Source organism: Polistes fuscatus, unplaced genomic scaffold, assembly GCF_010416935.1.
Source record: "Polistes fuscatus isolate 324 unplaced genomic scaffold, CU_Pfus_HIC Scaffold12, whole genome shotgun sequence".
NCBI lineage: Eukaryota > Metazoa > Arthropoda > Insecta > Hymenoptera > Vespidae > Polistes > Polistes fuscatus.
Window position 1 is genome coordinate 1,421,590 of NW_025113020.1, and position 23,904 is coordinate 1,445,493.

Sequence of the window (23,904 nt, forward strand, 5' to 3'; positions counted from 1 at the left end):
TATTTCTAATTTTTTTGTAATAAATAATTTTCTCTTTCTTGTATATATTTAAAAATTAAGAAATATGAAAAGAAAATTAAAAACAGATAGAAAAAAATTATTAAAAAAATTTCCTCCACGAAGGATCGAAGACTGACTAACGACGCGAGAAGCGAGAACGATACTACTGACGCTATCACGCCACTTGATACACGGTCGAAAATAAGATAATATAAACATCTATAAAACAAAAATCAAAACTTTAAAACCTTTTTCTCAAAAATGGCTAGGCATTTTGAAAAACCCTTTACCACGATAACACCCTAAAAGTATACTACTAATACCAAAGCTCGTTAAGATCTGTGAGGGTCCCAGTGTAAGGTCCCCTTGTTAGTAAAAGTAAATTTCATTTACACAAAATTAAAAGACAAGGTTTATAAACTAGATATTTTAGACTCATAATAATATAAGTTTAATTAGAATGATATAACCGATGGCAGATGCACGAGCCTGGGAATATTTGTATCAATTTTAATCTATATATCAAAGAACTCTCTACTATTTCGAAAAAACATAAAGACCGATTAAAAAGTAAATGGTACAGTGGTAAAGGTATTTGTTCATTAATCCATCGATAATTGTTGAGCGAAAGGTGTTTCCTTCCTTCACTCTCCCTTAGTGCAACATCACTCCCACTTTAACGTTCTTTTCCACTCTTTGCATTTTTCTCCCCCTTACCCAATATTTCCCTCTCTTAGAAAAAAGGAATAAATCTATCATTTGCAGAAAACAAAAAAATGCAAATAAATGAGAAAACCGGTTCGGTTAAATTACATAAATATAGATAACTATCTGTTCCACATTCAGTTCACTACGCGTTGAGGTAAACAAACAACTATTTTTCAAATAACATACTTCTAAGTTACTTCTTCTCAATTATTACATTTTTCTTTCTCTCTTACTCAAAGTTATCGGTTGATTGAACAAAATTACAAGACGCATCGACGTATACTTCATTGTGCACCATCGTCACAACAATAATAATATTATTATTGAAATTTCTATTGCTATTGTGCAATAAAACGAGTGCTCGTAAGTATCAAATTTAGTTATTTCTTCCTACGTTTTCCTAATTTTCGCAATAGGTTTATTTTTATAAGGAATGAGAGTAAAAGATATCTCTTTCAATTTACAATACCTTCGTTTTTATATTTTTTCTTTAATTCTTCTTTGTATTATCATATTAATAATCGTTGTTAGTTCTTGCGTGTATTTTTTTTTATGTAAAACTTTCTCGGCAACACAGATTGGTCTCCAATCCCGAAAACGTGGAAAAAGTCAAAAAATTAACTTTTTTTTGAGACTATTAACGATGGAAATATCTATAGTAGACATCTTAACGTTTTTATTATCGGTTTTTTATAAAAAAATGACTATGAACATCAGTAAATTAACGGTAAAAATGCATTTGCGATTAGCTGCGCCCCGAAAATTACGGTCTATTTAAACGCGCATAGTAAAGTAACTATTTTTCCGATTTCAACGTATAAATATTGACTAAATTAAATTTAATGTTTAAAAATTTACATAAAAAAAGATATTAGTCACTAACGGATGCAATATGAAAAAAATGTTTTCAAACGAGCTTATAGTTACATATATCGCCGCATTCCGCACACTCCTTGATTTTTAAATGTTTACTGAACATCTACCTGACAAATGATTAAAAGATTAGGTTCTATTAGCTGCATTTTCGGTTTGTATGTAGAATTTTTTACGATAATGCACAACCGTAATGTCCTTATGCCTTTTTCACTACTTTGTATAATTACAAATAAATATGATTACAAACTAATGTAACATAGATAGATAATTTAAAAAAAAATTCAAATTTGAACAAAAAAAAGAAAATAAATTAATAAAACATCGTAATTATTAATTTAACTTTGAATTTTAGTTTGCATTTCTGCTTTTTAACAAAAAAATATTAGATTCAATCTCAGCGACCTCGTATCGCCTTATATATATGAGTTACATTTTTCAATGAAATTAAACTACATATTTTACTTCCGAATGCATTTTCGAGATTTGAGTCAGGTGAACGTCGTCTCTGACTTTACAATATTTTATTTACTGAAATTTTAATTCCTATTTCAAATATTTATTTTATTTCACAATAGTGAGAAATCTATTATTTGAAATAGTACGCCAGATAAAAATTATTCAAATATTATAGAATCTTAGTTGGACATAACATTTCATAATAATGGATAAGTTTTCTGATAGTCAACTTAAAAAAATTGGAAAAGAAACGGAAAAATATACGTTGTAGTTTTTGCAGATTAAATATCTTTCTATGCAAACTAAATAAAAAAAAAAAAACATATATCTTACTATCAAGAAAATACAAGAACGCTTTACATAACAAAGTAAGACTCACGTTCAATTTTTATCGATATGTACTTTGAAATATGTAATTACTTAACACAAATGTAATTATTGTAATTATTTTTCCTCGTTATGCAAATTTATAAAGAAAAATTAAATATTTAGCTTTCAAGGAAGATAAAATTGTATAAGACTTAATGATACAAAAATTATAGGATAAAAAGACTAGAGATTTTCAAGCATTTATTTTAACAACTAAGCGTCAATAAATGTAGCTAATTTTTATTTACTTTAGAATCTATTATTATAATATGGTTAATTAGCAGGGTATTTGAATAAACACAAACACAATTTCTGCAACGTTTAGTTCATGTATTTTAAATTCTTAAGGAAACTGGAAACATACAGTAACAGGTTATATAAAAATTTAATTATTATTACAATTATTAATAACTTATAAAAAAGTTATGAACCTTAATATTATTCAACAAATACTAACGTGACAATTCAGTTGATAATAATTTTTTACTTCCGTTACTCTACGTTTCATATTTTGCATTATATTTATATGTAAAGTAAGCATAATAGCGCCGTGTCTAAAGTAAAAAATTGTTTTAAAAAAGTTAAGAGAGGAATTACTTCTTTTCAAGATAAAAGAACTTATCCTTCACCTGGCGGGGTCTGGCTCAAGTGGCTGTCAGGGTTCTGGGTTTAGATAATATTAGATTAATTATATTATATTAATATTATATTAATTAAGATAGAAATAAATAGTTTGTCGCCAGTGATGTTTTTTCTAACAAAATGTATGAATTAAACTAGCAAATCTATGCAGTTCTTTCTAAAAGAAAGGAAATGAGACAAACACAGGCGGGTGCTGTTGAGTGAACTAATATGCAATAATTGCGAAATTTCAAAAAATATAAAGATATCAAAGACTGTGTAGAAGGAAACTTACGTGACTGGCGCAGAAGACACTGTCCACTGATTTTAAAATATGCTATTTTAATATGACAAAATATATTACACTAAAATTCTTTGTTGAGCTCTTAGTTAGACAAAACTAATATAAGAGAAAATAATATATTAAAAATAATGTAATTGAAAAGTAATGTGATATATTGGTTTACAATACGTAATAAAAAAAGAGAATTGTAGTAGTCAAAATAAAATGTTTATAATGTATAACAAAGTAGAGTAAAAACTATCAGAGTCAGATACATAATAGATTAATGGACAATCAAACAATAAAGACAATTTACGATAAACCAATTATCGAATAAAATCGTATATAAATTAATCGAATGAAGTAAGTTTGTATAAGATTTAACTAAACTGAGCTATTAGACGGCTGGCGGAAGAGTAAAGATCATTTCCTTTTTTAAGAAGAGGTTCACTTTTGGCAAATATGTTCGACGTTGACAGCGCAATTCTTTCCATATTTTACGAATCGCTCCTTTAACTCCCTTATTTTATTTAAATAGCCTCTCTTAGTCGTCCTTTGTCGAAATTGTCGTTATCTATTGGCTACGAACAAGGCACTACTTAACACAACGTAGACATAAGTTAGTAAATGTTATATCTAATTTCGGGTATTTGAGCCGTGTAACGTCAAAGAACGTCTCCCGACGGATTTTCCTGTAGAAAAGTATAAAGTTAATAGAAATGAAAAAAAAAGTTTATCTAAGATATTTTAACAGTCTAACGTATGCTGGTCGATTAACTATTTAAACTTTATTGTTTTATAATAATTTAACTGACAATATATATGAACTGTGACTGAACCTGTTAGAAGGCATCCCTCGACGTGCTTGTAATAGATAGTAAAATTATTACAAAAATTTGACTGACTTAGGATTGCTTTTTCCTGGATATTGATATTGCCTTTGCTACTGGACAATTCAGATTTCAAAATCGGCGCTTATAAGAGACTATTCCAAAAGAACTACGGAACGATAGCGAACTTGGCAACGCCTAGTTTTTACTTCCTGTGACGTCCCAGATGGGGTTGTCAAGAGGAGTAAGAACAAATTTTAATCTTCCTTTTCCCGGTCAATCTTTTTCAGAATTTACTCGGTTGAGAAGAGTGCCCTATTTTGAGTCAATCCGTGGAGCTGGACTTTACTCGGGATCTGGGCTAGATGATCTTAGGGAAGCCAATAAGAGGTAATAACTTGCAAGGTTATGATGGATGAGGGGTACTTACCCTTGAAATAGATGAATATGTCCTCTAGAAAATACGATTTGTGCCAAATGCCGATAATCCACGGGCGCAAGCTCCTTTGAATCGATTGCGTTGATTGAGTGGTCACAGAATTTCGGTGTAGAAAGGTTGTGTTATTAAATGAATATCACTTGATTAACAGGTAAAATTAAAGTATATTCTTTAAAGATTAAAAATAAGCAAGAGTTGTACAAGTGGTTACACAGTTCTGATCACGCGTAGTAACTGTCACACGGAATATTACAATAGTAACACGGATTATGAACGTAGCGTGTTAAAGTGCGTTACTGTACGCAAGTTGTAATAAACGGTTATAAATGCGCGACGTGTACGAACTCTTATATAAAATTGGTATAATCAAGCGAAATTGTAAATAAGATAAATTATTAACTTGTCTTGTTAATAATTTATAATAATAATTTATAATAATATAAATATATAATAATTATATTATATAATAATTTATATATAATAATATAATTTTATAATTATATAATAATAAGTAGATCCCCTGAAAGGGATTTACTTGCCTCCTCTATAAAGAAGAGGCACTACGCTGATAGTATTTTGTGATCCCGGGTTGTTCCTGAAAGATAATATTAATCTCTCATTTAGATTAAAGACCTCGTCTATTGCTGTTTTTGAATTCGGCTTATCAAATAGAAATAGTCTCAATCTCTTAAATATAATTAGACTCCTTCGTAGATTGACTGAGAGTCAGGTTTAGTGAATTTTATTAAAATATTTTTCTAGACTAAAGTTTAAATTGTAGGATTAAAATTTGTTTGATTTAAAACTTTATTTCATTTTGTTTTAATTCGTCCTTTTAGTCATTACGTATAAAATCAAAACTATATTGAGTAGAATTCAACAATTAAATTGGTTTGTGTAAATTTATATTAATTATTAATAAATTAGTTTTTATGTTACATTAGAATCAGTATCCAGCGTCTACTGGACCGAAAAAGTTATGTAAATAATTGATTCTTCTTCACTTTTTGCTTACTGATTTCTTTAAATTTCGCAATTCCGTGCCATGGGTCGTCCAACTTTACCGGTCCTATAATTGTATCAAGTTTTCAACCGCTAGCCGTGACTGCACGAACAGGCAATAGAATTCTGTTAGTTAAAAAGCAAACTAATGCCCAACTAAATTTTTAATTATCAAAAAAGTATAACTTGGGCCTTGACTTCCATTGACCGCGACCGTACCGGGTGAAGGTATTAGAAAATTCAAAAAAATGAAAACTTACTATCTTAGAGCATGATAATAATTGATTGAATATTTTTAATTTGAACATGCAACGAAGTTAACATTTATTTTATCTTTCTTATGATGTCATGGTTTAAACGATGATAAGTATATTAGAAATTGAAAGTATTCACTTATGGCTAGATCCGCTTCGACTGTTTACATTGAGAATTTTTAATATAGGACCACCTCACATATCAGTCCCATATTTCCTTTTCGCCTTACTGTTATTATAATCATTTTGAATAAACAAGTTGTCTTCTATTCAAGTTAAATATTTAATTAATCTTAAGATCTAACTATTGAAGTTACAGATTAATCCTAACAAGATTTTATTCGTCAAATAATATTTAAGCATAATTTGATGTTTTCTCTTTAATACTTCAAAGTGTCATAATACAAAATACTCAAATTGAAAGTGTCTGGTCGTATCATTACTCTTATTCATATCATTTCACGAATGTTTCCTTCTTTCAGACAATTTTCATCTTCTATAATTTCTACCTTACGAAAATTAAAGTTAGGGTTTTCTTTAAAATGGTTTAAAGCTAAGGCTGCTTTCTTCTTATACAAAATTTTTTCAGTTTTACAATCGTTCGTGTTCTGTTTTCTTTTGATTGTTAACAATATTTCGTTTCACAACTGCATTGTATTTTATATTCCATTCCTGTTTGTTGTTTCACACGTATCGGATTTTTCTATTTTGTGTATATTGCACTAATTATTAACTTTATAAAACGCTAATATTAAATTGGTACCTCTGAAACAATCGCTGATCTTATAAGATAGCAATGGTACAAAAAAAAAAAGACAATATCTCATCATGTTTATTGGTCTAATTCTATAGTTAATAACTAAATGTAGCTTCTATTTTGTCAAATATTATCGTTTCTTTTTCAGGAATTCTTTATTTAACGTTCTAGTTGTCTAACAATTTAGCAAATTTCTCATAAATACGCCAGAAATTATATTTTATATAAATCACTGTAAATACAAATCATCTAATTATTGTTATACATATTTTCTTGACATTTTACTATTATAGATCGTTCGTGTGTATATGTTTGCCTACAATTAATAGAAAGGAAACGAATAATAAAACTATTTAATTGGTAAATTGATTAATCATTAACAAGCACGTAAGTCTTTAGAAAAATTTAAAGCTTGAAAATAATGATTAATACGTAAAATAGCTTTTGCAACATTTATAGTTTATTTTTTTATTTTTTCTATGTTCCAGATAGAATGATGCTCGCAATCTTGTTAGGTTTAATTTTAATTCTATTTGTAGTACACTGTCATTTAAGATATAGAAGAGAGGGAAAACTTTTAAGTCTTATTCCAGGACTTCACCAATATCCGATAATTGGGAATTTTATCACTTTCAAATTGAAGCTGGTAAGGAATATTAAAATATATTTATTTAGGAATTATACAGTAAACTGTAATTTTTTCCAGTCGATAAAGCTTTCATTTAATATAATAACTTATTATCAATAATATAGAATATGCACTTGAGAAGTTCCATGAAATAAGTAATCAGTATTATCCAATTTTCAAGCTTTCGGCCTTCTATTTTTCAATAGTAGTTCTTCAGAGTCCCGACGATATTCAGGTAAATTTTATTATAAAATAAAAACAAAATAAATTATTTCTTATTTTGTTTTATTTGATTTTTATTTATTTTATCGTTTAGGGTATAAAAAAGCTAAATGTGTGATATTTTATTCATTACAAAAAATACATAGTCGAATATTCTTTAAACAAGCAAGAAAATTTAAAATCACTTTAGAAAAGCATGGCATGGGTTATCTATGTGTTTTTTTGTAGCTACGTTTTTAAAAGTCTATTTTTAATTTTTGCTATTTATTTTATGTAATAAAAAATCTCAGATAATGATAAAAAAAACTTTGATATTTATAAGAATAAAATGTCTTGCTTCAAACAATTAAATGTAAATCAAAAATATTCAATTCATATAAGTTAAAAAATATGAATTTTCATCGTAGGAACTATTAAAGAGCAATGAACATATTGAGAAAGCAGCCTTATACAGATATATTAGGCCCTGGCTTTCCTATGGATTATTAACTAGCGGCGGTAAGCAATTTAAATGAACAAAAATAATCTTTTTATTATATATCTAAAATAAAATATACTAAATAATTAAATGAAAAAGGGCATAGTAAAAATACGTCTTTACTTGTTCGTGTTTTACAAAGAGAGTTCGTTGCATTTCTTTCCTTTCTTCGACATTTCCATCTTTTTCTCTTACAATTAGAGTTTTCGATTTTAATAACTATAACATATATTTCGAGAAAATTCCATTGGTACTTTATCCTCGAAGTAAGCTTGCTTGGCATAGAAGCAACTTTTCCGGATCGGTTTTTCATCTTATAGCAGTGCGAGCCAAATGTCCTAACAATCAGTAAACTGGAGATATTTCTTAATGCTTTTATCGCTTATAAATGAACAAATAACATCACAGACGCATTCTATCTTGTAAATCCTTACAATTTTTTTCTTTTCTTTTATTTATCTCCTTATTTCTTTACAATTTGTCCGTAGACATTTAGTAAATTGTTATATAAGTCAAAAAACATAGCACGCAGACAGTTTCTCCAATGAGATAGCGTCGCTATTGTCATTCATTTTGCGTAGATTAAATTTTTTACTAGGTCTCCAGGGCTGAATTTTTTAAGCCTGTCCTGAGACATCCTTCATAATTTGCTGGATGGCTACCGTTACAATTTGAACAACTGACGTTTTCATCCTTGTCCTTTTGAGGACAAAGTGTTGTTAGATATTTCTGTGCGCATTTGACTCAAGCTGAATTTCGATTTCAGTAATTTTTTATGTATCCATAAACTTGGCACCGTATGCATTATGGCATTTCTCTTTTTGTTTTAGGTGTATTATTTAGATACATATCCTTGTTATTTTCCTATGTAGTCAATTACATAAAAAATAATAGTAGCGGCTGTTTAGTCTCGTATTTAGTTATGCTGTTTATTGATCTTACCTAGTGTCCAAGTTTGTCTAATTCATTTATTATTTTAATTGTGTTTGATTTAAGTGACGTCCTCAAATAACAGTTTTGTAACTATTCCCGTTTTTTTGTTGATACGTATGGTATCTTCCGTCTTAAATATTTAGTGCATTCATTATAGTTACCTTTCTGAACGTTTCTGGAATGATAGTTTTTACTTTGACTTGGATATCATTGAGGTATTTTATTATATAATTATCTTGTCCAGCAATGTTTAAAAAAAGTATTAGAAAGAAATCACTAATTATCAAAGCCATGAGTCAACAAATTATGCAATAGTTTTATCGTAAGAATGAGTGAGATAGAAAAGAATACGTAAATCAATATACACTAATATATGCGGTAATGAAACAATTTGCGTCGGCATAAAAACTCTCACGGTATTGAGAGAAAAGCCGGGACAAGTGAATGCTTTATTCCAGAAGGAAATAATATAAATAAATAGTGGCATGAAGTGCATTTTATTTACATGTGAACGTTTGTCTCTTTGTTTCCATTATTCTTTTGTTCTTAGCACTATTTCGTTTTTAGTCTTACTATCCATTGCTAGAGTCACATTTCAACAAAGCAGATTTTTTCAAAAGTGCTCAATTTTATAAATTTTTTTAAATTTCCTAAGGATTTAAATTCAACCGTGTAATTTATTTATGAGTATAAACTTGGTAATAAAACTACAAAGGCTGTACGTAATATAAACCAGGCGTTTGGGAAAAATACTGTTAACAATCCAAAAGTGCAGCGTTGATTTAAAAAATTTCAGTCTCGTGAATTTTCCCTACAAAATGAACCGCGAAGAAGATCCAAAATGTCTATGAAAAATGTCTATGAAATCTTTCTGAAATTGGCAAGGATAAAAAAATGGAAAAGTGAGTACCGCACAAACTAACCGAACGAAATAAGCTGGATGGGTTGAATGTATGCCTATCATCACCAACCCGATTTTTACAAATGAATTAATATATGAAATTTTGCAGTACCCAACTTATTCACCAGATCTTTCGCCAATCGACTTTCATTTTTTTAAATATGACAGGCTTCCATGCATTAAAATCTCGTTGGGAAAAATGTATTGGGAAATAAATAGAGTTTATTTTGATTAAATAAATAGATTTAAAAAAAAAACATGCAGTTTTATATATTCACTTTAAAATCCGACATTTGTATAATCCAACCTAATACAAGGTTAGATAATTGTTTTGGTTCCATAGTCGGTTGATTTGTTTCGGTATCAGCTATTGTTCGAGTAATGAAACTATGGTCGTTATTAACGATTTTATTAGGTGAAATATTGTTTATTTCAATGGTCAATGAGTTAAGCCAAAAACTTGTACACGCGGTTAGCCAAGAGGGTGCACCGTTTTTCCTCACAAGGACATTGTTCATTTAACCCTTGTATATGCAACGTATACTTAAGGAACGTTAAACTATATCTCAACGTATATACTATTTGAATACTTGTATATACTCGAGAGCGGTATGTAGACACGTATGTACTTAATAACGATTAAAAAAGGAAAGATCCTTATAATAAAAAGAGAATAAGATGCAATTTGTCATAAAGCCTTATATAACTGATTATTATAAATAGATTTAATAAAATTTTAAATATAACCTAATTTGACAGGTAAAAAATGGCACTTACGACGGAAAATGTTAACACCTGCATTTCACTTCAATATTCTTAAATATTACTTTACTTATTTAAATGAGGAATCACGAAGTCTTATCGAATCTCTTAAAAAGGAGGGAGATGGAAAACCTGTTGTCAAAGATTTACGAACATTTATCAGCAAATACACTCTTAACGCAATATGCCGTCAGTGAAGAGAACAATTTTCTATGTATTCTAATATGTAATTAATAATATTAGTAATCATTTTTCAATTGCCAAATCTCTTTTGTAGAGACAGCTTTCGGTACAAAATTGACAGGAAAAAGCAAGCTGGAATCTGAATATCGTAATGCAGTCCATGCATATAGCAAAATTTTTGTCTATAGGTAATTCAATAATGTTTTTTTAAGAAACGAAGTCGATCGAATACAGAATGTGATTTATTGTTCATTAGACTTGTAAGACCTTGGTACATGAACGATACTATATTTGCATTGACGTCGCATGGTAGACTGCAAAAAAAGGTGTTAAAAACGTTGCACGGTTTTTCAAGAAGTGTACGCTTTTCATACTAATTAATTAAATCTACGCTTTCCTAGAAAAAAAATCTAAATTTAAAAAGTTTTACATTTATTACAGATAATTGCGGAAAGGAAACGTTTTCATAAACAAACTAATGGGAAATATTTGCAAATCTATGAGAATATTGAGGAAGATGACATTTTTAATAAGGGTAAGAAGAAGGACGATGAAATTATTCGCATTTTTTAGATAGGAATAAAATAAAATTAAAGAAATAAGGTCAATTGAGTTTTTATGTTACAGATTTGCAGTCCAAAAAAAGACTTTCTATGCTTGATCTGCTTATAGCTTCATCTTGGAAAGATAATCAAATAGATGAGGAAGGAATTCGTGAAGAAGTTGATACTTTCATGTTTGAAGTATGTTCTTGTATATGTATAAACTTAGAAGACAAAAGTAGGAAAATATTTTATGAAATAAAATTTTCTAGGGTCATGACACTACTGCAAGTGCACTGACTTTTGCTTTGAGTCTTTTTGCTAAGCACAAAGATATCCAGGTAATGTTTCCGGCAACTATTATCAGTGTTGAAATAATTACTCAAAGAAACAATATTTTACTTTTTATTTACATTATCGAAGAATTAATCATTGAATCGTTTCACTAGTTCTAGTGTGACTTGCTTTTAATACTAATTAATAATTGTATTAACTGAAAATAAATTTCATCGGTACTCGAATTCGAACAAAAATTATTAAAACCTACAAAGTTGTTTAGGTTTATTTATTTTTAGGAAAATATAAGAGACGAGGTTAAATCGATTATGGGAGAAGACAATAATTTGACGATATCGTCGCTTCAAAAACTTTCGTATTTGGAGAGATGTTTAAAAGAATCGCTTCGTTTGTATCCAAGCGTTCATTTAATTTCTCGACAAATTTCTCATGATATGCAGCTGAGTATGAAATATTTGCATATATATGTATACTTTAATATCATCTGTGTACTATTGATTCTTTATTTTGTCCATTGTGAAATCATATTAATTTTGCAGAACAATATTTAATTCCATCTGGTACTATCTGTGGGGTTAATATTTACAGCGTACATAGAAATCCAAGATATTGGCCAAATCCAAATGTTTTTGATCCGGACAGATTTTTACCGGAAAATATTAAAGGACGACATCCCTACTCCTACATTCCATTTAGTGCGGGGTCGAGAAACTGTATTGGTAAATGTTTCATGCAGAAGTGAAAATCTAAAATTACCCTAAAATTGCTTTTTTTTATTCGTCTGTTCTTCATTTTGCAGGTCAAAGATTTGCAATGATTGAGCTCAAACTGTTTGTAGCATTTATATTGTATAATTTTGAGTTGGAACCGGTGGATGAACTAGATGACGTTACATTTTTGGCAGATCTTACTTTAACCTCGTTTAAACCACTTCGGGTCAAATTTATACCTATTGCATAGGTATTTTTATATACATTGTCCTAAAAAAAATAAGAAAAATGCAAATACTGTTTTAGAGAATTTATTCGTAATTGGTAAATATTGTTAAAGAATAAAATGAAATTTTAATTAACTCTGTATAACTAGGTATTATATTTTAATGTTTAAAAAAAGCAATTTAATATTTTTTAATTATATATATCTGTTCGGCGATATTTACGTTGTAAGAATAATTTATATTGCGCGCGGAATAGGATAGGCGGCGTATGCGTTAATTAAGTTGCGAGGGCGCGCAAGGGCTGTCGAGATGCGTGCGGACACGCCTTACCATGCAAGAAGCAGGGGAGAGCGTCTTGAGGTGTGCGGGGGGAATAGGATGCGTGGGGCCGTGTGCACGCACGAGTCTCATTCTGTTGTTCACTCTGGTTTGAGCTACTAACAGTGTTTGTTCTCATCTGGAGCTTTTCATTATCTTGGCCTTTTGTTCTAGGCAACGTGAATAGAGCGTGTGTGAGTGAGTGAGGAGTGTGTGGAGTTTTTTTTGAGTTTTTGTTCCCAACAGGCTCTCCACGTGGGCTTCTAGTCGGGCAGTTGTACGGAGGTCTACAACCTGTCTCCAGGCTCCCCACGTGGGCTTCTAGCTGGCCAGGTGTAGCGAATTGCCTGCAACCTGCCGTCCGGCTCCTCACGTGGGCTTCTAGTCGGAGCGTTGTACCGTATCTCCGCAACTTGTCTCCAGGCTCCCCACGTGGGCTTGTGGCGAATTATCTGCGACCGGTCACCAGGTTACCAACGCGAGATAAGGTTCTGGCCAGACCGGCCATCGTTAGGCGCGGTAAGAAACCGCGTGCGTTCGATTGTCGTCTTGCGTCGGAAGCGAACAGTAAGAGAGCTCTCTAGCGTGCGACCAAAAGGTACCTCGCGTCGTTTATTCTATTAATATATTTTCTTTCAGCGTTTTGTTTGTAATTGTATGCTTCATCAGTTCATTGAATAAAGTGTTCTCTTGCCCCGGCTTTTCTCTCAATTCCGTGAGAGTTTTTATGCCGAGGCAAGTAGCTTTGTGCCGTGTAAAAGTGTTTTGCTCATTTATCTATCCTGTCCTATCTCACTCATTCCAGCGTTAAACTGTAAAATAGAACTCATTGGGAGGGATTCGACCATTTTCTGGTCACGTATATAATTGCTAGAAACATTGGTGCCCCGGGTGAGGAATGAGTGATAGGTGGGATTGATAAATTCGTAAAATCGGAAAACGCTTGCGTCTTTGTTCCTCGGTTCTTTGTGTGGACCTCTTTGTGGCTGTGTCTGAGTGTTGCGTCATCGTTCTTTGTCCGCTGGGATCGCGTGGCGCGTGTGGATTCGAGACGTGCCACGTGTTGGGTCTTCACTTCCGGCCGCACGGCTTACCCCTACTTAGCTAGCGCTTTACTTCCGGCCGCACGGATTCCTTCTTCCGGTTTGAGACTTATGCTGAGCGTTAGGCCCGTTGGTGGGGACGCGAACAGCGAGTAGTGGGAGATCTGAGAGTGGGACCACGGTGGGGCGGCATAGCGCCGCGGTTCCTTGGTTACGGATTAAATATCCGCGTCTTCTAGCACGCGCGTTCTTCTCTTTCCCCTCTTCTGCGTCTACCGTTTCGGAGAGCAAGAGTGGGGACAGGACAGCTTTCCTCCGTGTTCTAGTTGTCGTTACATTTACTAACTCCATTGTTCGTTTTTCGATTCGCTCATCATGCCTCCTGCTGCTTTGAATAAGTTGGTCGCCCTGCAGAGGACGCGTTTAGCCGAGCTTAAGAGTATCCATCGTCGGTTAATGGCTAGACCGCTTGCGTCCCTGGAGGTCGATCTGATTCAGCCGGGAATAGATGCGTTGGCTACGGTGTTTGCGGCGGTGCGGCAGACCCACGAAGAGATCGCAGTCAGGCCGGACGCTCTGAACGACCCGTATATGATAGAGGATGAAATTGAGGAAATCCGTGAAGCATATGATGAAGCCTTTCGCGCGTTCGTAGCGTTGCGTCGACAGCTTGTCCAATCAGAGGCGTCCACCCCCACAAGGGAATCTTCCCACCCCCAGGGTTTCGGATTAGATCCGAGTTTTTCAGAGCTTCCAAAGATGTCACTGCCGAAGTTTTCGGGCGATGAGGAGGATTGGGAGAACTTTTTTGACAGTTTCAGGTCCATGGTGCACGAGGCCCCGCGACTGGACGATACCGCCAAGTTGCGATATCTGAAATCGTGCTTAGTCGGTGAGGCTGCAGGATGGATTAAGGATGTGTCGACTAGCACTGCGAATTATGCTAGCACTTGGGAGGCGTTAAAGGCACGGTATTATAATCCGATGCTCCTTCTGTTTAAAAAACTTCAGGCATTGTTGGATCTTCCGCGTCTTAAGAGGGAGTCCATCGCAGAGTTGCGTTCACTCCTTGATAGGATGCAGTGTATAGTTAGGTCTCTGAAGAATGCGGGTTGGCCGGTAGAAAATTGGGATAGCATACTTTATTTCTTGCTAGTTACGCGATTGGACGTGGACACGCGTAAGTCGTGGAATGCGGAACTCATCTCGATGGAGGGGTTGATCACAGCTTCAGGATCGGAGTCAGGAAGGAGAGGCGCCCCTGGGCCCTGCTTTATGCCCACGTTCGCGGAATTGGTCGGATTTCTCGAGAAGAGGGCTCGGGTTTGTGCAGTGCAGGGGGAAAACCGAGGGGAAAAAAGGGTAGCTCCCCCCCCTAGATCAATCTCCCCCGCAAGGTTCATCATTCGAGGGGTCCGGCGATCACGACTGAGGGGTTTGGAAGTGGTGTTCAGTGTCCATTTGTGAGGGTCCACACCGGGTGTTTGGGTGTGTTCGGTTCAAGTCAATGGCGTTACCGGAGCGGATACGAGAGGTTGGGCGTTTGGCCTTGTGTGCCAATTGTCTCGGGCAGCATTCGGGGAAGGCTTGTTCCTCTAGGTGCGCTGTTCCGCGTGCAAGGGCAAGCACCATACGCTTATCCATACGCCCAGTAGAGTAGGAATGCAGAAACCCGCTTCCAGAGCGGTTGCGGGAGGTTCGGGAATTAATGGGACTGGTGCGCCAGTGAGTTTGCATGCGGCTACGTCCTCGGATAGCGTTAGGAGTATTCTGCTTGCCACTGCACGAGTTTGGGTAGCAGGCACTAAGGGGAAGGGAACATGGGCACGAGCGCTTCTGGATCAGGGATCGGAGGTTTCCTTTGTTTCCGAAAGGATCACGCAGTTACTCGGATTGTCTAAGCGGCGTACTTATGTGCCTCTTTCAGGACTAGGGGCAGTTGATGCGGGTACGGCCCGGTCGGGGGTACGAGTTACTATCCGGTCGGCGGTCGATACCACCTTCCAGGTCGAGGTAGATGCTCTGGTGTTACCAAAACTAACTTCTCTGCTTCCGTCTATCAATTATACTTCCAGGGTTGGCGGAGACCTGTTCAAGGACATTCCGTTAGCAGATCCAGAGTTTGTCGTCTCGAAGCGGATAGATGTAATTTTAGGTGCCGATGTTTACGGCCAATTGCTCCGGCCGGGGATAAGAAGATTCTCGACGTCGCAGCTCGTCGCGCAGGATACGGCGCTTGGGTGGATCATCTCCGGACCGGTGGATGGGGGAGCTGCACGGCGGGCGGAGGCTACAGCGACTACCTCTTCTTCGCTGGTTTTGCACTGTTCGGCTCAGGAGGAATTGAATCACATTTTGCAGCGGTTTTGGGAGCTAGAGGAGGTGTTAGATGCGCCTAAGAGATTGAAACCAGAGGAAGAGAAATGTGAGTTAATTTTTCAGGAAACGCATCGGAGGGATTGGAGAGGTCGGTACGTGGTGCGGCTACCGCTAAGGCAGGAGCTTCCCCCAGTGGTCGAGGAGACAAGACGGATGGCCCTTAGCTCTCTTGCTTGTTTGCACCGTAGGTTTGCGCGGGATTCACGATTGGCTCAGGCGTACCGTGACTTCATGAGGGTGTACGAGGAGCTAGGCCACATGTCACGAGTCCCGAGGTCGGAGGTCCTGCGCCGAGAGGCATGGTACTTACCTCACCATGCCGTGGTGCAGCAGGATGAATCCAGGTGGAAGCTAAGGGTGGTATTCGATGCCTCTCGGCGTACGAGGGACGGACACTCGCTAAATTCCTTTTTACTTACAGGCCCTCCATTACAGAGCGATCTTTCTTTAATCTTGCTCAATTGGCGTAGGTACCGAGTGGCGTTCACGGCTGACATTGTAAAGATGTTTCGTCAGATTCGAGTGGTGCCGGAACATCAGGACTACCAGCGGATTATCTGGTCGCCTGACGCAGCATCTGAACCGGTGGAATTTCGTTTGAATACTGTCACTTACGGCACAGCTTGCGCTCCCTACCTGGCGATTCGTACCCTGTCGCAGTTAGTACGGGATGAAGGTTCGCGGTATCCATTGGGATCTCGGTGTTTGGAGTCGGAGACGTATGTCGACGACACTTTTGCCGGTGCGGATGACATACCGACAGCAGTTAGAAAGAGGGATGAACTGATTAAGTTGTTAGATTCTGCTGGCATCCAGTTAGATAAGTGGGCGGCTAATTCTATAGAGGTTCTTCCAGATTCTGCACGACCGGGTGTGGAGAAACACATAGAAGGTAATCAGACGGTCAAAACGTTAGGAGTTCGATGGGTCCCGGAACAGGACGAATTTAGGTTCGACGCGGCTAGCGTAGCCGACTTGGCTGCCGCCCACACCAAAAGATCCGTCTTGTCGAATATCGCTCGCTTATTCGATCCATTAGGATGGCTCTCTCCGGTTACGGTTGTTGCCAAAATATTAATGCAAGATATGTGGCTTTTGAAGTGTGATTGGGACTCACCCTTACCGTCGGAGCTTCGTGAGCGATGGTATCAATATTGTCAAGGTTTGGTTACCTTGCCGAGTTTATCCGTAGGGCGCTGGTTAGGTGGTACTTCAAACTCTTACTATCAGATTCATGGCTTCTCTGATGCGTCCTCGCGTGCTTACGCCGCGGTGGTATACCTGCGTATTGATAATGGTGATGGGAAGTGTCAGGTGTCGCTATTAGCTTCAAAATCTAAGGTAGCTCCGGTAAAGACCGTGAGTATTCCTAATTTAGAACTTTGCGGAGCAGCTCTTCTCGTTAGGCTTATCCGTCACTTAACGAGTTTGGATTTCTTACAGAAACGCCCAATTTTTGCCTGGTCAGATAGCCAGATTGTGCTTACTTGGCTTCGTAAGCATCCATGCCACTGGAAAACCTTTGTAGCCAACCGTGTCTCCCTTATTCAGACTCAACTACCATCAGCCTCATGGTCACATGTCCCGAGCAAGGAGAATCCTGCCGATTTGGCTTCGCGAGGAGTAGCACCGGAAGAGTTAGCCAAGAGTGCCCTATGGTGGCACGGCCCTTCATGGCTGGCTGGGCCTTCCGTCCAGTGGCCACGTTCTATTGAAACGGTTCGAGTGAACCACGTCCGCTACAGCTCGAATGAGTCCGAGATCCTGACTCGGTTCTCCTCTTTAACCAAGCTTCTTCGATTTGTTGCTTATTGCAGGCGACCCGTCGTTCGGTTGCGGAGCGGCCGCTCACTAGGGGTAGGGTCTTCGTCTCATTTTCTGACCAGTGCTGAGATTTCCGACGCACGAATACTGGTCATTCGCCTAGCCCAGGCAACCGCCTTTTCGACAGAGATCGGACTCTTGAAAGCAGGGAAGAGATTGCCGAAAGGTAATCGGCTTAGCACATTGAACCCCTTCGTGAGTGAGGGGGATGGTCTCTTACGGGTGGGAGGTCGGTTGACACGTTCTCATCTAGCTTTTGATCGGAAACACCCGCCAGTCTTGCCTCAACACTCGCATCTTAGTCGACTATTTGTGCGGCACGCACACCACCAATGCCTCCATGGGGGTCCGGCTTTAACATTGGGTTACCTGATGTCGCAGGTATGGGTCTTAGGCAGGAATCGGTTGATCAAATCAGTTATTCGAGTCTGTATGCCTTGCCAAAGGCTAAGCCTCAACTAGCTCACCAACTTATGGGTGAGTTACCCGTGGATCGAGTGGTAGGGAGTAGGGCGTTCGCTAATTCTGGCCTTGATTATGCGGGTCCTGTAAAAGTGAGGATGTCGAAGGGTCGTGGAAACCGATCGGGTAAAGGATACATCGCTTTGTTTGTCTGCTTCGCTACTCGTGCTATCCACCTCGAGCTGGTTAGCGACCTATCCTCGGAATCTTTCCTCTGTGCATATCGTCGGTTCGTAGGAAGACGTGGTATTTGCCGAAACCTTTATAGTGACAACGCTACCAATTTTCAAGGGGCCGATAAGGAGCTTAAGGCTATGTTCCGCCGGGCTTCGGACTTTTATCATAGGGTTGCATCTCTCCTCGCTAACGACGGAACGAGCTGGACTTTCATTCCCCCCAATGCTCCGCATTATGGTGGGCTGTGGGAGGCTGGTGTCAAGTCGGTCAAGCACCATTTGAAAAGAGTTGTGGGTGAACATACGCTCACCTTTGAGGAGCTTTCCACCGTTCTCGTGGAAATCGAGGCCTGCCTTAATTCTCGTCCATTGGGCCCGCTGAGTTCGGACCCAGACGACCTGCAAGTGCTCACTCCCTCTCACTTCCTCAATGAGGGAGTGTCGGCTTTGATTCAGGACGCCGAGTTATCTACTTTGCCGGAGAACCGATTAAATAGGTTTCAACTCCTTCAGCGCGTCCGCAATAATTTTTGGAAGCGGTGGTCAAACGAGTACTTGTCACATTTACAGGGTCGAGAGAAATGGAGGAATCCATCTGAGAACTTCCGAGTCGGGCAGCTGGTACTGATAAGGGATGATCGGTACCCTCCCTCAAAATGGCCGTTGGGCAGGGTCACCGAGTTGCACCCTGGCCCGGACGGGTTGGTGCGAGTGGTCACCGTCAAGACCAGCACCTCTTTGCGTCAGCGACACATTGCGCGTCTGTGTCCCCTCAGGTTCGACGATAGGGACGGTTGAGACAACCAGTCAACCGTAGCTCGGTTTGGTTCGTCAGTACGACGAAGGCGGGCGGGATGTTCGGCGATATTTACGTTGTAAGAATAATTTATATTGCGCGCGGAATAGGATAGGCGGCGTATGCGTTAATTAAGTTGCGAGGGCGCGCAAGGGCTGTCGAGATGCGTGCGGACACGCCTTACCATGCAAGAAGCAGGGGAGAGCGTCTTGAGGTGTGCGGGGGGAATAGGATGCGTGGGGCCGTGTGCACGCACGAGTCTCATTCTGTTGTTCACTCTGGTTTGAGCTACTAACAGTGTTTGTTCTCATCTGGAGCTTTTCATTATCTTGGCCTTTTGTTCTAGGCAACGTGAATAGAGCGTGTGTGAGTGAGTGAGGAGTGTGTGGAGTTTTTTTTGAGTTTTTGTTCCCAACAGGCTCTCCACGTGGGCTTCTAGTCGGGCAGTTGTACGGAGGTCTACAACCTGTCTCCAGGCTCCCCACGTGGGCTTCTAGCTGGCCAGGTGTAGCGAATTGCCTGCAACCTGCCGTCCGGCTCCTCACGTGGGCTTCTAGTCGGAGCGTTGTACCGTATCTCCGCAACTTGTCTCCAGGCTCCCCACGTGGGCTTGTGGCGAATTATCTGCGACCGGTCACCAGGTTACCAACGCGAGATAAGGTTCTGGCCAGACCGGCCATCGTTAGGCGCGGTAAGAAACCGCGTGCGTTCGATTGTCGTCTTGCGTCGGAAGCGAACAGTAAGAGAGCTCTCTAGCGTGCGACCAAAAGGTACCTCGCGTCGTTTATTCTATTAATATATTTTCTTTCAGCGTTTTGTTTGTAATTGTATGCTTCATCAGTTCATTGAATAAAGTGTTCTCTTGCCCCGGCTTTTCTCTCAATTCCGTGAGAGTTTTTATGCCGAGGCAAGTAGCTTTGTGCCGTGTAAAAGTGTTTTGCTCATTTATCTATCCTGTCCTATCTCACTCATTCCAGCGTTAAACTGTAAAATAGAACTCATTGGGAGGGATTCGACCATTTTCTGGTCACGTATATAATTGCTAGAAACAATATCTATTTGGTTGGCAACTAAGAAATTGCGGATTTTGTCGATTGATTATTATTAAAATAACCACACTCACTTAGTTGCCAACCTAATATTTAAACATTAAATACGAAAGTAAAAATTGTCATTGCGCGTAAAATCACTGGTCGGGAACGCATCACACGTTTGCGCTTGAGCAATATCTCAATTGCGGTCAATTGTTGGTTCGTGCGCATCGCACTTTTTGAGCTCATTTTAATATTCGACAAATAAGTAATGGACCGAGCACGCAATTTATTTGTTCATAGGTTCAAAGGTTCAAACAAAAAGGGACAATGGTTAACCAGACGTATTCAGGACCATCAACATCAGTAAGGACGCTAGAATGCGTGACTCAAGTTCAACGTGAAATTATGCGGAATCCACGTAAATCGATAAGGAAAATTGCAGCCTCTATGGGTAGAAAAAAACCAACAGTGCACATAATTATAAAAAAAAGACTACAGTTTCACCCATACAAAATGCAAATCGTGTAATATCTCACCGAAAATGACTAATCCTTACCAGAAACAACAGCAAGAACGATGCTGGAACGTTTTCGTAAACCACGAACCCTTGGTAACATTTTTTTTTTACTGACGAAGTACATTTCCATATCAATGGCTATGTTAATTAATAGAAGATGAAATACTGGTGCCCCAACATCCCTAGAGAACGTCATCAAAAACGTTTACATTGTCCAATGACAACAGTGCGGTGTTCGATTTCTGTTCGCAAATTTTAGTTTCCGATTGCAGCAATGTCTTGAGAACAATGGATAGCATTTAGATGATATTATTTTTAAAATATGACATCCGCATTATCAAACTTCATTTTGAATAAATAAAACTATAAGAATATCAATGTAGTTTTTTTTATATTTGCTATTAAACTTTCGAAAATTCCGCTGGACACCCTATATAATAAAAAAGAAAAAGTAATATATATTTTACAGTTAGACACATTACACGGACAAAAGTACTATACGAATATGGATCTTTTTAGCGGTTACTAAATACTTACTAGCGGAAAATACGAAACTTTATTACTAAATATAATATATAAATCGATGCGTAACCTGTTTGTATTCTAAGGTTCTCGCGGAAAAGAAGTCTGAGCTCTTGCACCCGTTAGATAAAAGCAGTGCTCATTTCAAAGTGTACACGTTGACCATTTAGGACCGTTACCGACGACGGAATATAATAACAAGTTAATTAGTTATTTATCGTGTCCAAAAATAAAATTATTAATCCAAGGGTCGTAGGAAATATGCAAAGGTTAAAAATTTTTTCGAACGTTATTTCGATCTTATTATTCGTCACTTACATTGGGACTTCATCAGCAACTGAAATTTTATTATGCCTTTTTTTGAAATATACATATTATATAAAAATTAAAAAGAAAGTTATTTAATATTGCCTCGATCGTTATTGTTCAGAGTCTTTTACATATTCCGAAGACATACATTCTTATAAATAAACTATATTTAACATTTACAATTCGTTATCCTAAAACAGTTATGTTTAAACACGTAATCAAAACAATACTGATTCAATCTAGAATAGTTTTAAATAGTCTAGGTATCCTCACTATTATGGTGCTCTCTCTCTCTCTCTCCTCTCTCTATTGTTGTGTCCTATTTATGATAATTAAACTTTAAAATCTCATTGTAAATGCTGTTTAAATTATTTGTGTAAGTTCTGTAATTGATTGTATTATTATTTGGTACATTTCGCTTACATTTCTTTTGTACCAATTATCTTCTATATCTAGAATAGTTGCTTTGTCAAATTTAAAATTATGTCCTGTTTTAAAATGATGTTCAGCTAACGTGGTTGTACTGGTTTTTTGTGCATAAGTAGGTTTACAGTTATTCCTATGTTGGTCTATTCTTTTTTTGAGTTTTTGTTTTGTTTGTCCTGTATAACACTTGTAACATTTACATGGTATTTTGTACACTGAGTTTGACTGATCTAGTTTATCAACCTTGTCTTTTAATTTTGTGTAAATGGAATTTACTTTTACTAAGCTAAAAAAAACTAGTTTGATATTAGTGTTTTTAAAGCATTTATTTATTTTATTCATCGTAAAGTGCTACGTCCGGAGGCGCAAAACGTTAAACCTTATTAACTAAAGCTTGTTTTGGCCACTCTGCATGCACCGAGTATAGCCGGGACCAGGCTACATTTAATAATGATAAAAATGGCGAATAAAGTTTGAACATGGGTAAATTACTAGAAGAATGAGGAATAAATCGAAAGATTTATTAGGAGTGAATGCCAATTCCTGTTCACCGGTGCTCTGGTTCTAAAGATATTTTATATTAGAAACATTTGCTTACAAACTATGCGTCCTGAAACTTAGTTGGTGGCTCACTTTTACAGATTGTTTACGAGTATCGTGTTTCTGGAGGTTCTTCCTTTGTTTCTCGGTCAATCGAGTATTGCCAGAACTGTTGGTATTCGCAACCATTGAGCAGCACACTAGCACACACACACACACATACTTCAAAATCCAACCTATAATGATTCGAATAACAATTTCTAGTAATTAATAGTAGAATGATTAATAATAAAAATGATGAATGAAATAGTAGAAGAAATACTTCTGAATAAATAATCAAACAAGAAAAATGAACTGACTGACTTTTGACTGAACCTCTGAACTCTAAACTTGAGTGAAAGAATTATAGATGTATATGTTTCCGTCAAAGCCGGAAATCCGCCATCGCTAGCAATTCCTAGGCATTGTCAACAATGCAAAGCACCTTTCAACAAAATCGGACTTTTCCTAAGCATTGAACATAATACTTTGGTATCCTATAGAAAGCAAAAGACAATCAGAGAATAAAAAGGGCGACAGCGTTTTCCGTAGCAGCAGTCTCTCGAACAACGTATCGGACGAAGAACGTCGGATCCTCTTTAAAATTATATTCATAAATAAATTTCTATTGTGATTACCGTATCCATAAAATATTTTCATTTATTTCTACCCCCACAAGTCTGATAATATCAGAATATACTAATATTTATTTTAATTTTCATTGACACTTTTATATTTTTAGAGTAATCGACCAATTTTCACAGTAATACCATCAGAGGCAACATCGAATATTACTATTACAGAAGTAACTAAATAAAAGAATTGAGCCGTTTTAATGTAAATGTCTATTGGATAGTAAGCGTCCGTGGTGTTTATTCGTTTGTATATATTTATTTAATAGCTATAAAAGCATTAAGAAATATCTCTAGTTTACTGATTGACACGAAATTTTACTCGCACAGATAAAATTTAAATCATCGATTCGTGATAGTTGCTCCTTTGTCAAATGAGCTTATTTCTAGGATAAAGTACAGATCGAAC

General features: G+C 36.9%; 2 protein-coding genes across 2 annotated transcripts; both read left to right on the plus strand.

The window, feature by feature from the left end:
* The first annotated feature begins 7,872 nt into the window (after window positions 1-7,872).
* Window positions 7,873-20,906, plus strand: LOC122526683 (cytochrome P450 4C1-like). The gene is made up of 11 exons (XM_043650225.1): window positions 7,873-7,943; window positions 10,517-10,708; window positions 10,797-10,890; window positions 10,959-11,061; window positions 11,144-11,237; window positions 11,330-11,445; window positions 11,517-11,585; window positions 11,820-11,985; window positions 12,081-12,260; window positions 12,341-12,501; window positions 20,811-20,906. The coding sequence occupies exons 2-10, from the start codon at window positions 10,543-10,545 to the stop codon at window positions 12,499-12,501; spliced, it is 1,149 nt and encodes a 382-aa protein (XP_043506160.1). The 5' UTR covers window positions 7,873-7,943; window positions 10,517-10,542; the 3' UTR covers window positions 20,811-20,906.
* On the plus strand, window positions 14,215-23,680 carry LOC122513563. Its single transcript, XM_043629969.1, has 6 exons — window positions 14,215-15,162; window positions 15,439-17,937; window positions 18,345-19,062; window positions 19,895-20,167; window positions 23,255-23,355; window positions 23,606-23,680. Exons 1-6 carry the CDS (start codon window positions 14,215-14,217, stop codon window positions 23,678-23,680), a joined length of 4,614 nt encoding a protein of 1,537 aa, XP_043485904.1.
* The last annotated feature ends 224 nt before the right edge of the window (window positions 23,681-23,904 follow it).